The sequence below is a fragment of the Corylus avellana genome, chromosome ca9 (genome assembly GCF_901000735.1).
Source record: "Corylus avellana chromosome ca9, CavTom2PMs-1.0".
Lineage (NCBI taxonomy): Eukaryota > Viridiplantae > Streptophyta > Magnoliopsida > Fagales > Betulaceae > Corylus > Corylus avellana.
Window position 1 is genome coordinate 22,505,807 of NC_081549.1, and position 16,558 is coordinate 22,522,364.

The window sequence follows — 16,558 nt, forward strand, 5'->3', positions numbered from 1 at the left end:
TTATTTGTTTTTTTAGGTTTTGTTTTCACGAATCCTGAAAAATAACGGAATTGGTTTTCGGTTGGTCTTTTGTTTTCTTATGGTTCATTTTTTTAGAGCAAACCATAGACTGATGATGAAGGAGTTATTAAGCATAAAGAATAATTGTCACTATGGTAAAGGTAGGGAAGGAGATTGCGATTGATAAAACACAAGTAAAAAAAAAAAAAAAAGAGAGAGAGAGAGAGAGAGAGAGAGAGCCAGGGAATCAAGGACTTGGCAGCGAATAGAGACGTAATTTGTCGGAATTAATTTGTTGTAAATCTTAAATTGTTTGAGACGGTGACTTTTCATAGATATTATCTTATATATAATAGTTCGAGATGCTATTGTGTATGTCATAGATAATGTTTGAATTATGAAAATTTTAAATTGTATCTTTGGCCGTATACGGAGCTAGCATTTTGTCCCATTTGATATTGTTATATCAATGATATGAGATAATTCGTTAAAAAAGAAAAATTAAATTTAGAAAGCGGTGATATAAAATTAACACTAGACCATTAACTTAAACAAAAACGTACAAGAAGTATCGAATTTAATATATTTTCACTGCCGATGTCACTGTGTGGCACCGCCCCGGGCACAGTGTTGGAAGCCATCCGCGCGTTTTTCAAACTTGACTACTATGCGAGAAAAAGGTTTCTCAGCTCAGATTCAGATAACCAGCATTCTCAGCCATCCTTTGATTTCAAACACGATTGCTAATTTGCTGTGCGAGAAATACATAATCCACCATTCCACCCCTTTACCTTATGAAAATAGCAAGAGTAATGCTGAAGCTTAGAAGGAGAACTAGTATTGTCATTGAGCTTATTCTCATTGACCTTTCTTAAATGTGATGTAAGTTTTAAAATTATTATTAAATTTGAAATTATTATTATTAAATTTTGCTAAGTAAAAGAATAAAGATGAATTTTATTTTTTAATTTTTTTTTAACATTTTACTTAAGGCTATATTTATATATTTATAAATTTTATAGAAATATTTAGAGACATTTTACTTATTAGCCATGTGAGTTAACGAAAACAGTAACAATAAGAGGCGATTGGAAGGGGCTGACACATCATACATCAATGTTACAAATTTTTGAACTTTAGAAAAACATTGCAAATGGTGAAATAATTTGGAGGTAAGTGAAGTTGCTCTAATTTTCTTTCTTACTTTCCTTTTTTATTTTTTATTTTTTTCCCACTAGAGAGGAATTAAGTGGAGATAAGCTAGCACTGTGGCTTTGTTGCCTAACTCAACTCAAACTACAAGTTATCTACGTAAGAAATTATCGAAGCTTTCCGAAACACAAACAGGTTCGTTATGAATATATTCATGTTCTTTTTGGGCCTCCGTACAATTTTTTCACTCAAAAAGAGAAACCTTGAAAATTGAAATTACCATTTATATATATATATTCACAGTTATAACTTCATGAATATATGGTCTAGAGATATAGAGACTTAGAATTATCAATATAAAACTAAAATTTTGTAAAAATGAATGAGTTCTTTAGAACTTGAGTTTATCTAAATAATTAACATCTAACGTATACAATTAGAGCTTAATTAGAAATCTGAGCTCCCATGGGATCGATCCACCCATTAACAATTAACATCATGGTTTATGAACGCTGGTTCACACGTCCAAAGTCAAAAGGCAAGAGACGCGCTTTCTTGAAAATTATGTATAGACAACTAAGACAATTACAACAGACAACAGTAGTAGAAAAAGATATATGGACATGCAGAATCAAAAGATGTTTGGCCCTTTTTATTCTTTTTTCACCCAAACATTAATCTAATTCATTATGCTTTTAGGAATCTTCCTATGTACCTTAACAGAAGAGACGAAGATAATTAAGCAATTGGAGGCATAAGCCTCATTTCAATTTTTATAGATTTCATTTTCAACTAAGATTACCTACCGAGCTGTTCAAATAATTGAATGTCCACAGCTGATCAATATTTATTAAAAATATTTTTTATCATTTTATATGGCTTTTAAATTTTGGGTAAGTATTTTACTCCGGCAATTTCAATTTATTCTCTAGGCTTTTTAAATGCTAATTTTTAATTAAGTTTTAATTTGATTACATCATAATCAAACCAATGACATTCTAATTTTTGGCATTATGGCTTTTTAGTTGAACACGTCTACTTCCTCCTTTCCGTCTGCATGTGTAGCCCCCGCTGGTAACACAATTATCACACACATTGAATAATTACAACCTACGTTAGAAGATCATTCGAGTACCAACAGAAGAAGAGCTTCTCTAAATTTCATTCAATTTCAAAAAGTATGATTTTTTTTATTATTATTATTTTTTAAATCATTTGAAATAAACTAATTTGGCATTCTCTAAACCAAGATAACACCAACGGAAGCAAAAGTGTGACCCTAGATTTGGTTCCCTTACCATTACTTAAATATATAAAAAATAAAAAATAAAAAATAAAAAATAAAATTCTCTCTTTCCCTTGAAACAATATTTAAATAGTTTATCTTTTCTCTATCTTTCTCCTTACATTTAATTTTAAAAAATATTTAAATATTATAAGAAAATGATAAGAGAAGCTATTGTAGAGCTTATTTAAATAAAGAAACCAAAAGAAATTTGATTCCCCATGTTTAAGGAAAATCTAAGAAAAATCATCCCTACAATTTCATTTTTATGTGTTGGAGCATGTAGGTTCTGAGTAAGAGGAGTGCTAGGCTTACAAACAAATTTTACAGAAAAACTTTTATAAACTGATGTGGCACAACATGATTAGGTTTTTTAAAATTTGAATTTATCTTATATCCAATCATGTTGTACCACACCAGTTTGTAAAAGTTTTTCTATAAAATTTGTTTGTAAGCCAAACATTCATCTCCAAGTACGTAATGCTAGCTAGAAGTCACTTTTATATCCCTCTTGTGTCACTCAAAAAATGATGTGACTTCTAAAATTACCATTGACTTTATGATTGATTATTATTAAATTTTGATCAAATAGTGATTTTAAAAGTCATCACATTCTTAGAGTAATACAAGAATAACTTTTAGAATTAATATGTATGTTCTATATAAACTTTTTCATATTTGATATTCAAAATTTTAGTAATTTAAACTATAAAATTGTTGAAAATCTCACTTGCTCCACTCAAAAAAAAAAAAAAAAAGCTCACTTGCTGGGATTTTAGACTTTAGAGGATCCCATCCCTTACGGTGGCATGCTTGCTAGCGAACAAAGACTACTACCTTTAAACGAGCGTGTGGGTCAGTGATGACTTTTGAAGAGAGAAATTGTGATCCTCTTCACATGCATTAGTCTCCGGTCTCGGTATGAAACAGAACCAATAGTCTCCCATGACGTATTAAATAAATAACCAACATGCCGGTGGCCCAACCGAACCCGAATATGATACCCAACAAAATTTTATTATTATCATGTTAATTGATATCATTTTCATCGCCGATGTCAATTGTTGACTTTTTTTTTTTAATTCAATATTGAAAAAACGGAGAAGAAGGGGATTAGGGGGGTGGATTTTGGCGGTGCTAATTTGAATATATTACAAAATAGGACATAAATTTTTTTCAAATTGAATAAGAGGAATGTCTTTCAATCTTGTCTATAAAATTGGGTTTCTTTTAGCATGTGAAAATTGAGAAGTGGTATTTAGAAAATAATGTGTTTTTCTTCACATGCTTAAAGACACATGACCTACAATTTTATAGCTAGGTTGAGTTCAAAAAAGAAAAAAAAATTACAACTCGATCAATTTGGAGAAAATTTATGAATCATACCTAATTGCAAAGGGTAGCTAGGGTGAAATCAAATAACTCAAAAGTTTAAAATCAAACAAAATATAATTTAAAATTATTACACTTTTTTCTCGAATGTAGTCGATTAACAAATTCTTCCCTATTGTAGTAGTGCATTTATTATGCAGCGTAAATAAAACATTTATTATGCCATTTTTCTACTAAAAATTAAAAGGCCGCATGCAAAAGTCTTGGTAGTTGCCAGTTGGTACTAAAAGGTATGTCGACGGTGTCTTCTGAATACTGTAGAAGAGTAAAGAAGAGTTGAAAAATGAGTTACTGGTGGAGGTCACATATAAAAATCCCTTTAATTAATTAATCAATTTTAAGAAGAGTTATGTGTATTTGAGAAGTAATATAATAGAATTGTACAACGTTTTAGCAAAACAAACCCAACATATTATTTCTTCGAGTAATGCTAAGTATATCGTTCTCACTTCTCATGTCCCTTTTTATTCTTTTAAAACTGATACCATTTTGCCTAATATAGAACTCATAAATTAAGTAGATAAGAAGCCATGGAATTGACCAGCCTATTGTTTATAAAAAAGATGACTGGTTCCATTGGTAGGCAAATCAAAATTCCCTATCATCAATGTGGGAAACCCTTTCGACATCCAGAGGAACATCTACAACAAAATTAAACTTAACCTAAAGTTTTACTTTCAATTCGATGGACCATCCAATTCTATACAATAATACAAAGAGCGTACTATTACATGTTTAGGCATTAGTAAAACAGCATCAAATCTAAATTAAGCTAAAATTAAGGATCCTCAATCTTATGGAAAAGTGTATTGCATAAATATTTCTTCACTAAAATATTTTTTATGAAATTTAGCATTTCTCAATTTTATCGAGTGGATGTGACAATAACTAATGTGGCCGGACTTACTCGTACTACCATGACAAGCTATCAGCCTAGTAAAATGGGGGTGAGAGAGAGAAGAATATCTGCTCGTGTAAATCAAATTTATTTTTGAGTCTCCAAATAGCCGCTATTCACTTCCAAAAACTTCAATACGGAAGTTTGGATATTTAATGTTGATGGTTATTTTTTAATTTTTAGGACTATAATTTTTTTCATGCATGGTGCTGTTTTAAGCCATTTAATAATTTAAAGTTGAGCTTCTTCTTCCGTCTTTCCAGATTATATATACATATATGGATGTATCATTACTAAGTCTGAGCAGGGCTAGAAGTTTACGCGTGATCAATTAATTATTGTAGTTTGTATTCTTCTTGTTCACAACGTTGACTTGGTGTGTGCATGAGAAAAATGCGTACCAGTCAATTTCAGATCACGTATATAAATACACAACTCTTCTTCCTTAACCACGCAGCAACCGATCCAAGAGCCTTCTTCTTCTTCTTCTTCTTCTTCTTCTTCTTGACACGTACGAAATCATTAGTCATGGCTTCCATTCCCACAACCACAAAATTAGTCTTCCTTTTATGCTCACTTCTTGTGGGAATGGCCTCTGCCCAGCTATCCTCTACTTTCTACGATACATCCTGCCCGAAAGCCCTTTCCACCATTAAATCAGCTGTTGCCTCTGCTGTGAAAACAGAGGCACGCATGGGCGCATCGTTGCTCCGCCTTCACTTTCACGATTGCTTTGTTAATGCAAGTCATCTCTCTCAATTTCTCATTCTACACTATATATTTTTATCTGCTAATTAATATCTGCATGCATGTAACATATAAACTGAATTTAGTCTTGGAAACATAGAAAGTAATTAACAAGTTTGCTTGACGATTCTGTAACTGCAGGGATGTGATGCATCTGTGCTGTTGGATGGCACCGGAGTAGAGAAAACAGCTACGCCCAATGCTGGTTCGCTAAGGGGATTCGATGTAATAGACACCATCAAATCTCAAGTGGAGACCGCATGCCCTGGTGTTGTGTCTTGTGCTGACATCTTAGCCGTTGTTGCCAGGGACTCTGTTGTTGCGGTAAGAGAAATAAAAGTTTCAATATTCACTTTAAAATCATGTTGTTTTGGTACGTAATTTTACTCATAATTAATAATATTGAATTGATGAATTCAGCTGGGTGGACCTAGTTGGACAGTTCAGTTGGGCAGAAGAGACTCTACCACCTCAGTTGCAAGTGATGCTAATTCCAACATCCCTGCTCCAACGTTGGATCTTAGTGGCCTTCTAACTTCCTTCTCAAACAAGGGTCTCACCGCCAACGAAATGGTGGCTCTTTCCGGTAAATTCTCTATTTAGCAGATTGCTATAATAATGCCGTAGTATTAAAAATAGCCACTAATTTTCACTTTTAACACGCCCGTTTACCATCACACTAACCATATACATGGTAATTAATAAGAAACTAATTAAATAACCCCATTGTTTTGTTTTTAAATTTCTTCAGGAGCTCACACAATAGGCCAAGCCAGGTGCACAACCTTCCGGGCTAGGGCATACAATGAAACCAACATAGACGCCACTTACAAAACATCACTACAATCAAAATGTCCAAGCACTGGAGGAGACAACAATCTTTCCCCTCTTGATGTCACTTCTCCGACAACCTTTGACAATGCTTACTTCACCAACTTGAAAAATAATAAGGGTTTGTTGCACTCTGATCAACAACTCTTTAATGGAGGCTCCACAAACGCTCAAGTCAATACTTACAGCACTAACTCGGCAACTTTCCGAACAGACTTCGCCAATGCCATGATAAAGATGGGCAACCTTAGTCCACTCACTGGCACCAGCGGACAGATTAGAAAAAACTGCAAGGCAGTCAACTAAATCGAGGAACCATGGTGTTTTTTTTGCATTTTCAATAATAATAATGGTGTTTGTTTAAATGTTGTCGATATGATTTGGTTTTGTCGTAGTCAATTTCACAACATGCTCGCAGAATCTTGTTATTATATTTAATTAAGACATGTATTGACTATCATATATTATACATCCTCGGTTCTTGTTCTAGTTGAATGTTGAATTATAATATTATTAGATTCAAATCTCGTTCAAGCCTAATAATAAATCCAAATTCATTACCAAATCAACCAAGGAAAGCTCCAAATCCATGTGAGAGAGAATAGGATGGAGATTAACTATTTTATGCTTCAAATTAGAAAATTTAACAATATACATAGTAACACGTTATTTTAAGATTTTAAATAACATGACAACATAAATACCCACACACTATTAAATGTTTTAAAATTTAATTTGAATAAACATGAAATGGAGAAAATCACGTTCCATGTGAGAGAGTTTAACTCGGGTACGGCCGCCCCTCCTTTTTGGAGGAGATCCAGATTCCTTCCGGGCTTTAGGACCCATGTTGCTAGGGAGCTAGATGATTGGTCCAGAATAGAGGGCTTCAGAGGCCCATTTGACAGAACAGGCTAAGCCATGGCCCAACTAAAACGATGTTTTTGTCTGCTTCTTTTGCCTTTATATTCTCAACAGATGCTGCTTTAAAACTTTCGGAGTTCGTAATTTTTAACAAACACAACCACTAGTAATTCTAACAAAGAAGCTAGGAAGCTATTGGAATGAAAAATAATAAGTACAAATTACTTGAAAAAGAAGTAAAAAGTGATTAAACCTATTAATTTCAAACACAAAATGAAGAAATAATTTTTTCTTCCAATCGAGAAAAGAAAAGATATGTCTTTTTTTTTTTTTTGACATGTCCGCACAAGAGGGGAGGGGAAATTCGAACTAGTGATCTTCGCTTCATTAAACATGGTCCTAGCCGATTGAGCTACCTCTGGGGAACAAAAGATATATATATATGTCATTATGTCTTAATGAATTTTAATTTTGAAAAGATTATTTTCCATTTTTATATCATTTTTAAAATTTATTCACAAGTCATATATTTTCAACATACACTCCCACAGAAAATGTATAAAGTCAAAAATATGCATACTTCTTTAATTAGAGTCTTGACCCAAGTAAACTAGTTCTTTGTCCGTTTCTTTTGCCTTTCCGGCACCGCCTCCACAGTGTTGGAAAGCCATCCGTTTTTCAAGCTTGACTACTATGCGAGAAAAACGTTGCTCACCTCAGATTCAGAAAATCAGCATTCTCAGCCATCCTTTGATTTCAAACATGATTGTTAATTTGCTGCATGTTCGAGAGAGAGAGAAATTAAGTCTAGCTCTAGCACTGTGGCTTTGTGGCCCATAAAACTAAGTCATCAACTCAAACTACAAGTTGTCTACGTAAGAAATTATCGAAGCTTTCCGAAACACAAACAGGTTCGTTATGAATATATATATTCATGTTCTTTTTGGGCCTCCATACAAAATTTTCACTCAAAAAGAGAAACCTTGAAAATTGAAATTATCATTTATATATTATATATAGTTTTTTTTTTTTTTTCTAGATTATATATTATATATAGATAGTTATAACTTCAATATATGGTCTAGAGATATAGAGACTTAGAATTATACAAAGAGCTTAATTAGAAATTTGAGCTCCCATGGGACCGATCCACCGATTAATTAACATCATGGTTTATGAACGCTGCTTCACACGTCCAAAGTCAAAAAGCAAGAGATGCGCTTGAAAATTATGAATAGACAACTAAGACAAGACAACAGACAACAGTAGTAGAGAAAGATATATGGACATGCAGAATCAAAAGATGTTTAGCCCTTTATTCTTTTTTCACCCAAACATTAATCTAATTCATTATGCTTTTAGGAATCTTCCTATCGACCTTAACAGAAAGAGACGAAGAGAAGCAATTGGAAGCATAAGCTTCATTTCAATTTTTATAGATTTCCTTTTCAACTAAGATTACCTACCTAGCTGTTCAAATAATTGAATGTCCACCGGTGATCACTATTTTTTAAAATATTTTTTACCATTTTATATGGCTTTTAAATTTTCAAATTTTTAATTTAATTCCTTCCGTGATATTAATGTTCATTAAAGGACGAACTGCAGTTTTAAAAGCTGAATCACGATTTTATCAAATACTTAAACTCCGTTATGAAATTGTTAATTTTTCAAACTACGCGTTTTTTCCAGCACTAAAGCATTAGAACTTGCGTATGTTTAGATTTTCTTCTTGTGAATAGGAGTCTATTAATTTGATTACATCATAATCAAATCAATGACATGCTAATTATTGGCATTATGGCTTTTTAGTTGAACACGTCTACCTCCTCCTTCCCATCTGCATCATGTGTAGCCCCCCGCAGGTAACACAATTATCACACACAATTGAATAATTACAACCTACATAGAAGATGTTGCTTTTTTCTGTCATGCAACTCAATGGGAATCGGATCTTTACGATTGGGATCCCTACAATTTTAGTTTTATTTGTTTGAGGAGGAAAGTTTTAGATTAACTTTTTTCATATTTAGTATTTGAAATGCTAGTAATTTAAATAATAAAATATTTAAAAATCTCTTGCCGAGACTCTAAGAAGCTTTCAATGGGAGCACTATTACTCGAGCAGGGAGCTGATCACTTGCTCGGATAAATAGATTCTTTTGTTCTATCGATTGCACTGTGGACAAAGAATTAATGTAGAGGATTCCCTTACGGTACTGGCATGCTAGCAAACAAAGACTATTACCTTAAAACGAGCGTGTGGGTTCGGTGGTGACTTTTGAAGAGAGAAATTGTGATCCTCTTCACATGCATTAGTCTCCGTATGAAACAGATCGAACCTAGCTATAATCTCCCATGGACGTACGTAGTATATTAAATAACCACAAAAGAGACTACACCAATATGATGCCTAACCAAATTTTATTATTATGATGTTAAATTGATATCATTTTCATCGCCTACGTCAATTGTTGACTTTTTAAAATAAAAAAAAAAAAAAATCAATGTTGAAAAACGGGGAAGGGGAAGGCGATTGTGGGGGAGGTGGATTTTTGGCGGTGCTAATTAATTTCTTTCTAAGTTTAAAAAATAAATTTTTTCTAAATTGAATGGAAGGACTTTCTTTCGACGCAAATCTGTTGACGGTGTCTACTGGCTACGTTGGAAGAGTAAAGAGTTTTTTATAACTTGTTTTGAAAAATGAGTTAATGGTGGAGATCAGATATAAAAATCCCTATAATAAATTAATCAATTTTAAGAAGAGTTTTGTGTATTATTTGAGAAGTAAATTAATAGAATTTTACAACGTTTTACCAAATTAAACACACCCGGCCGGCCAACATATTATTTATTCGAGTAATGCTAAATATATATATATTGTTCTCATATCCCTCTTTTATTCTTTTAAGAGCATGTTTGGTTTTACTTTCAATTCGATTGACCATCCAATTCTATACAATGATACAAAGGTATGACATGTTTAGGCATTATTAATAGAACAGCATGAAATGTAAATTAAGCTAAAATTAAGGATCCACAATTATATGGAATCGCTATTCATCAAAAGTCTCGTACCCCGATTCTCTAGTATAAAGGCCCGATTGTGTCTAATGTGTATGAGACACAATAAATAGTAAAAAAATTTTACAAATGAACTTATAAGAAACTCTTATAAACCAACTTCTAAAAGTAACTTGTTTTTTAAACTAATAAACAAAGCATGTAAAAAATACATACTATTTAAAAAAAAAAGAAAAAAAAGAAAACGTGTTTCTCACTTGCAAAAAAATATGTGCAATTTTTAGATGTTGGTTTATAAAAAAATTGTATTCATAAATATTTGTTAAGTAAAACATATTTTATCAATTTTATTAAATTGATGGGACAACGGCTAAAATATGGCAAGACTGAGCAGTACTACCAGGTCGGCCTAGTGAAATGGGGGTGAGAGAGAGAAGAATATCTGCTCATATAAATCCAATTTATTTTTTGAGTCTCCAAATAGCCGAAAGTTTGGTTATTTAATTTTAATGGTTTTTTTAATTGTTAGGAGGATAATTTTTTTTAATGTTCCGTAACTCTATTTCTTTAAACCCATTAATAATTAAAAGTAGAGCTTCTTCTTCTGTCTTTCCAGATTATATAATGCATATCTTTAACAAGTCTGGGCAGGGGTAGGTAGAAGTTTCCGCGTAATCAATTAATGTCCTTTGTATTAATTCTTCTTGTTCACAACGCTGACTTGGTGTGTGCATGAGAAAAATGCGTACCAGTCAATGGCAGATCACGTATTTAAATACATGACAACTCTTCTTCCTTAACCACGCAGCAACCCAAGAGCCTTCTTCTTCTTCTTCTTCTTCTTCTTCACGCGAAGACGAAAGCATTTGTCATGGCCTCCTCCATTCTCAGTACTAGCACTAAATTCTGCCTTCTATTTTCACTTATTGTGGGAATTGCCTCTGCCCAATTATCCTCTACTTTCTACGATACATCCTGCCCCAATGTCCTTTCCACCATTAAATCAGCTGTCGCCTCTGCTGTGCAAACAGAGGCAAGAATGGGGGCATCGTTGCTCCGTCTTCACTTCCACGATTGCTTTGTTAATGCAAGTCATCTCTCTCACTTTCTCCTTCTACACTATATATTTTTATCTGCTAATTAATATCTGCATGCATGTAACATATATAGTGAATTTAGTGAACTGCTATACAAAATAGAAAGTAACAAGTTTGCTTGATAATTCTGTAACTGCAGGGATGTGATGCATCTGTGCTGTTGGATGGCACCGGGGTAGAGAAAACAGCTGCGCCCAATAATGGTTCGATAAGGGGATTTGATGTAATCGACACCATCAAATCTCAAGTGGAGACCGCATGCCCTGGTGTTGTGTCTTGTGCTGACATCTTAGCCGTTGTTGCCAGAGACTCTGTTGTTGAAGTAAGAGAAATAAAAATTTCAATTATATAAAGAAATCATGTTGTTTTGGTGTAATTTTACTCATAATTAATAATATTGAATTGATGAGTTCAGCTGGGTGGACCTAGTTGGACAGTTCAGTTGGGCAGAAGAGACTCTACCACCTCAGTTGCAAGTGATGCTATTTCCAACATCCCTGCACCAACGTTGGACCTTGGTGGCCTTCTAACTTCCTTCTCAAACAAAGGTCTCACTGCCGACGAAATGGTGGCTCTTTCCGGTAAATTCTCTATTTAGTAGACCGTTATAATGACGTGGTATTAAAAATAGCTTTTTTGTTTTTAAAATAGTTTAATCTCATTCATTGATAAACTAGTAAAAATAGCTATTAATTTTCACTTTTAACACGCCCTTTTACTATCACACTAACACTAATTATTAAGAGACTAATTAATAACCTCATTGTTTTGTTTTTAAATTTCTTCAGGAGCTCACACAATAGGCCAAGCCAGGTGCACAACCTTTCGGGCCAGGGCATACAATGAAACCAACATAGACGCCACGTACAAAACATCATTACAATCACAATGTCCAAGCACCGGAGGAGACGACAATCTTTCCCCTCTTGACGTCACTTCTCCAACAAGCTTTGACAATGCTTACTTCACCAACTTGCAAAATAATAAGGGACTGTTGCACTCGGATCAACAACTCTTTAATGGAGGCTCCACAGACGCTCAAGTCAACACTTATAGCGCCAACTCGGCAACTTTCCTAACAGACTTCGCCAACGCCATGATAAAGATGGGGAACCTTAGCCCACTCACTGGCACCAGCGGGCAGATTAGAACAAACTGTAGGGCAGTTAACTAAATCGAGGGACCAGGGTGTTCTTTTGCGTGTTCAATAATAATAATGGTGTTAATCTGTTTGACTTTTGTCAATGTGATTTGGTTTTGTAGTAGTCAGTTTCACAATACGCTCGATTGGATAAATCTTGTTATTATATTTAAGACATGTAGTCATTGACTATCATATAGTATACATCCTCGACTCTTGTTCAAGTTGAATGATGAATTATAATATTAGATTCTAATCTTGTTCAAGCCTAATGATAAATCCAAATTCATTGCCAAATCAACCACGGAAAGCTCCAAATTCATGTGAGAGGTTAACAGGAAGGCTATTTTATGCTTCAAATTATAATTTAATGATATACATGATATCACTTCATTTTAAAATTTTAGATGACATGATCGGGGGTGGAACTACATAGCCCCTTGGGGGGCTAAGGCACCCAACCCCCAAAGGCTATGTTTTCCCTAAAATTTTAAAAAATGCCTTTAATACTTTTAAAAATTAGAATTTTGCCCCTAAACTCTAAATGCTAATTTTGCTCCTGAAACAACATAGATAATACATGCACCATTAAATGTTTTAAAGTTTCATTTGAATCATGATGCGGAGAGAATCACGTTCCATGTGAGAGGGGCTAACTCGGGCTAGCCCTAACAGGTCCATTTGGCTAAGGCTTTAGTTGTCTTTATCTTTTCCTTTATCTTTTTTTTTTTTTTTTTTGTAAGAACCTTTAATTTTCTATTTCTTGTCCGTGGGTCTAGACTCCTGAGTCTCAAATGGTGAAGCGGTGATGGGGCTAATACTTTTTCAAATCTTGTCAAAGCTGGGCACTTCAATAGATCACCGACTGACTGTTTAGGGCTTAAGAGGCCCATTTGACCGAACAAGCTAAGCTTCCTGGCCCAACTAAAACGACGTCTTTGTCTGCTTCTTTTGCCTTTTTATTCTTAAAAGCATCTCAACAGATGCTTTCAATTTTCAAACTTTAGGAATTCGTATTTGTGTAATCAATAAAAGGCACACATTACGTCAAACAACTTGGCTTCTTCTTATTTAAATACATATTTTATTTTTTGATTAGTCATTTTTGGGCAAGCACTATAATTTCTGTTTTCTTTTTTTAATAATTTTTCTCTCTTCTCTTAGTAGTTTAAAAGAAAAAAGAAAATACTAAAAAATATTACTTTAAAAAAATAAAAAATATATTGGACTTTGTATTGAAAAAATAGTAGGTAATACAAATCATTGTGGTTTTTAATTAACTAAAATGCATAACATTAATGGAGATGTTCAAATGTATAGTTAAGATAGACCGATGATCACCTCCTTTCTTTAAAGAATAAGAAAATAATTGGATAAAATAAAAATATGATTGAGTGAACCAATATCTCTTTCAAAAGGTGAGGGAGTCATCAGACCATCCCTTGAAATGGCTTATTGTTCTTTCAAAACTAAAACGGTAGTCCACCAACCTTTCTTTACGATTTTTTCTTATTTTCTCCTTTAAACGTTTATGTGGCTCCATCCAAGAGCCGATTTTCAAAATGAACGGCCTAAATCCTTGATATTGATGGGGAGCTCAATTAGACTGCTACCGACTTACAAAATGTTGACAAGACTTGTGTTGGGGATAAAATCCACTATGGGTCCCACTATCTCTCAACAACCCTACATTATCTCATAAGGTCCTACGTTATCTCAACCACCTCACATTATCTCCCCACTATTTCAAATGATTCTTCAATCATCTGAAGGGAGAAGATCAAGGAAGTAGTTACAGAGATAAAACCCTATAAAAGAGAACTCAAGACAGAGGTAAAGGGGGATCGGTCATTATTTCTCAATACATTGCTAGCTCCGGCTACATTTTGACCCTATATACGACTGCTAACTTAAGCATCGGAGGGTCTACGGGGCCTTCCCCGTAGACCCCTTTGACGCTCTTATTATTTTGTAGGAGCCCGAAGGTCGTTGATTAGAGACACCTCAAAGAACGTGAAGATCACACCAAACGGAGACTGTTAGATCCAAAAAATGCTTCAACAGAGACACCTCAAAGAACGTGAAGATCACACCAAACGGAGACTGTTAGATCCAAAAAATGCTTCAACAGTTTGGCGCCGTCTGTGGGAACGACAACGTTCTTACAAAATCAAAATTCATTATGGTGATGATAATGCGTTCGTGCGATACATTGACCAATCGGAACTAGATCTGCACAGATCTATACTCATGGATCACATATCCAATCCATGGCGATCTGCATGTACATATACCAAATCGTGTTTGCTTTCGCCAGATTTATATTTATCCGACGGGTCTACACAGATCTACAATCATGAATCTTAGATCCACTATGTTGCGATCTGTGTACACCAAATCGGTGTTTTCTTTCGTCGGATTCACAAAAATAGTTCTCCTACGTATGGATCTTATGCGCGAGGTAGGCAAAAAGCGACAAATTTGCACTCACCGACGCTGAGTCAGATCCACCGCCTCAGTCAACTACACAAGATAAGTTGTTCTTTTTTCTACTCATATTTGTCATAAACGTATAAGTATATACAAATCTGACATAGAGTAATTGAATAATGTTGTTTCTTCGTTTTGACGAAGGGGACTTTTCTTTAAAAGAAGCAAATATTATGTTGCTTCCTTATATGCTGTTATGTAGGCACTTCTAAGGAAAATCTGAAAAAACATGTGAGCCTATGCTTATCTAGGACCATGTGCTACCTAGCTTTTCTACTTTCTTTGTTTAAGGCAAGCCTGTAGAATAAAGTTTCTAATATTCAACATTTAGTGATTTAAATAGATGCTAAATTTTATGAGTATTATTAAACACATGAGTTGCTTCAACAATCCCTAGAAACACAAGATTTATAAACAAAAAGAATGTGATTTCTCTGTTTATTTCCTCTTCACTTTTAATTTTACATGAAAGAGGTGGAAGAAATATGAAGGGAGGAAAGGAAGCAATCATTCCCCAAAAAAAACCCCAAGGGCAATTTCATAATTATTTGTGTACTAAGCCAAGTCAAAGAAAGAGATAGATTAAAGCTTGTATATGCATTGAGTTTATATGACTATGCAGGGAAAGAATCAGAGAAAAATTCTCAACTGGCAAGAGGCGTGGCTGTGTGCAAAACAAATCCATGCAAGGAGACTACTGTCACTGTAGTTGTAAAAAAACAGAGAAAATATCTCTAGTAAAAAAAGAAAAGAAAAGATGCTTTCATTGAGAGGCAAGAAGAAGGCACGGGCTCCCAGTTCCTCGCCGACGACACTGACCCTCGCATCAAGGTCACCAGACCTCGCCCCTCAAACTCGTCGCAGTTTGTAGACTCCAGCTCGAGCCCGCCGAACTTGACCCAAGATTCGCCGAGTATGCCAAGCTCGCCGAGACTGTCAAACTCGCCGAACCTGCCTGCTAAGTCCGCCAAGCCTGCCAAGCTTCGCCGGACTGCCTCACTCAAAGTCGTCGGACCCCTCCTAAAAAACGGAAGTGAAGAGGATGAGCAAGCCCTCCGGCGCCAGCAGATATGGCGGCGAACTCCCTTCAGATTCCCGGCCTCACCTTGTTGGCGAACCAGCATCCCGGCAAGCTCCCTCCAGAGGCCTCGCTAGCTCCGACCTCGCCTTGTCGCTGCCAGTGACCGAGCCTTACTCAAACTATGAGTCACCAAGCCCTCCTCGAACGCCCAGGCTCTTTTCGGCAAACTTGTCGCTTCGACGATCGCCAACCTGCGAGCCCAAGCCTCTGCTCTCTCCGCAACAAACCAGGTTGCCGACCATGCCACCAAGTCTGATTCATCGCCATTTCGAGCCAGCCTCGGACAGTGAGTGGACCATGCCTCGTCGTTTAAGCGACCCAACCTCGGGCACCACCATAAGTGAGCCCAGCCGACCCATGCTTCGCACTCAGAGCTGACAGATGGTCGGGTTCATATGGTCGACCCAGCCTTGGGCACCATTGTTGGACGACCCAACCTCAGCTGAATGCAGGGCCGTCGTGAGTCGGTCTTTTTCAACCTAAAAAATTCATAGGAAAAATCCAGAAAGAACTCCACGGGAATAATTCCGAGGATGGGTCATCCTGTAAAAATCCA

General features: G+C 35.2%; 2 protein-coding genes across 2 annotated transcripts; both read left to right on the top strand.

Moving 5' to 3' along the window:
* Nucleotides 1–5,206: 5,206 nt before the first annotated feature.
* On the top strand, nt 5,207–6,794 carry LOC132192190 (cationic peroxidase 1-like). Its single transcript, XM_059607452.1, has 4 exons — nt 5,207–5,468; nt 5,616–5,798; nt 5,895–6,060; nt 6,226–6,794. The coding sequence occupies exons 1-4, from the start codon at nt 5,256–5,258 to the stop codon at nt 6,609–6,611; spliced, it is 948 nt and encodes a 315-aa protein (XP_059463435.1). The 5' UTR covers nt 5,207–5,255; the 3' UTR covers nt 6,612–6,794.
* A 4,225-nt stretch (nt 6,795–11,019) lies between these two features.
* Nucleotides 11,020–12,601, top strand: LOC132191949 (cationic peroxidase 1-like). Its single transcript, XM_059607092.1, has 4 exons — nt 11,020–11,280; nt 11,430–11,612; nt 11,706–11,871; nt 12,079–12,601. The coding sequence occupies exons 1-4, from the start codon at nt 11,065–11,067 to the stop codon at nt 12,462–12,464; spliced, it is 951 nt and encodes a 316-aa protein (XP_059463075.1). The 5' UTR covers nt 11,020–11,064; the 3' UTR covers nt 12,465–12,601.
* Nucleotides 12,602–16,558: the final 3,957 nt, after the last annotated feature.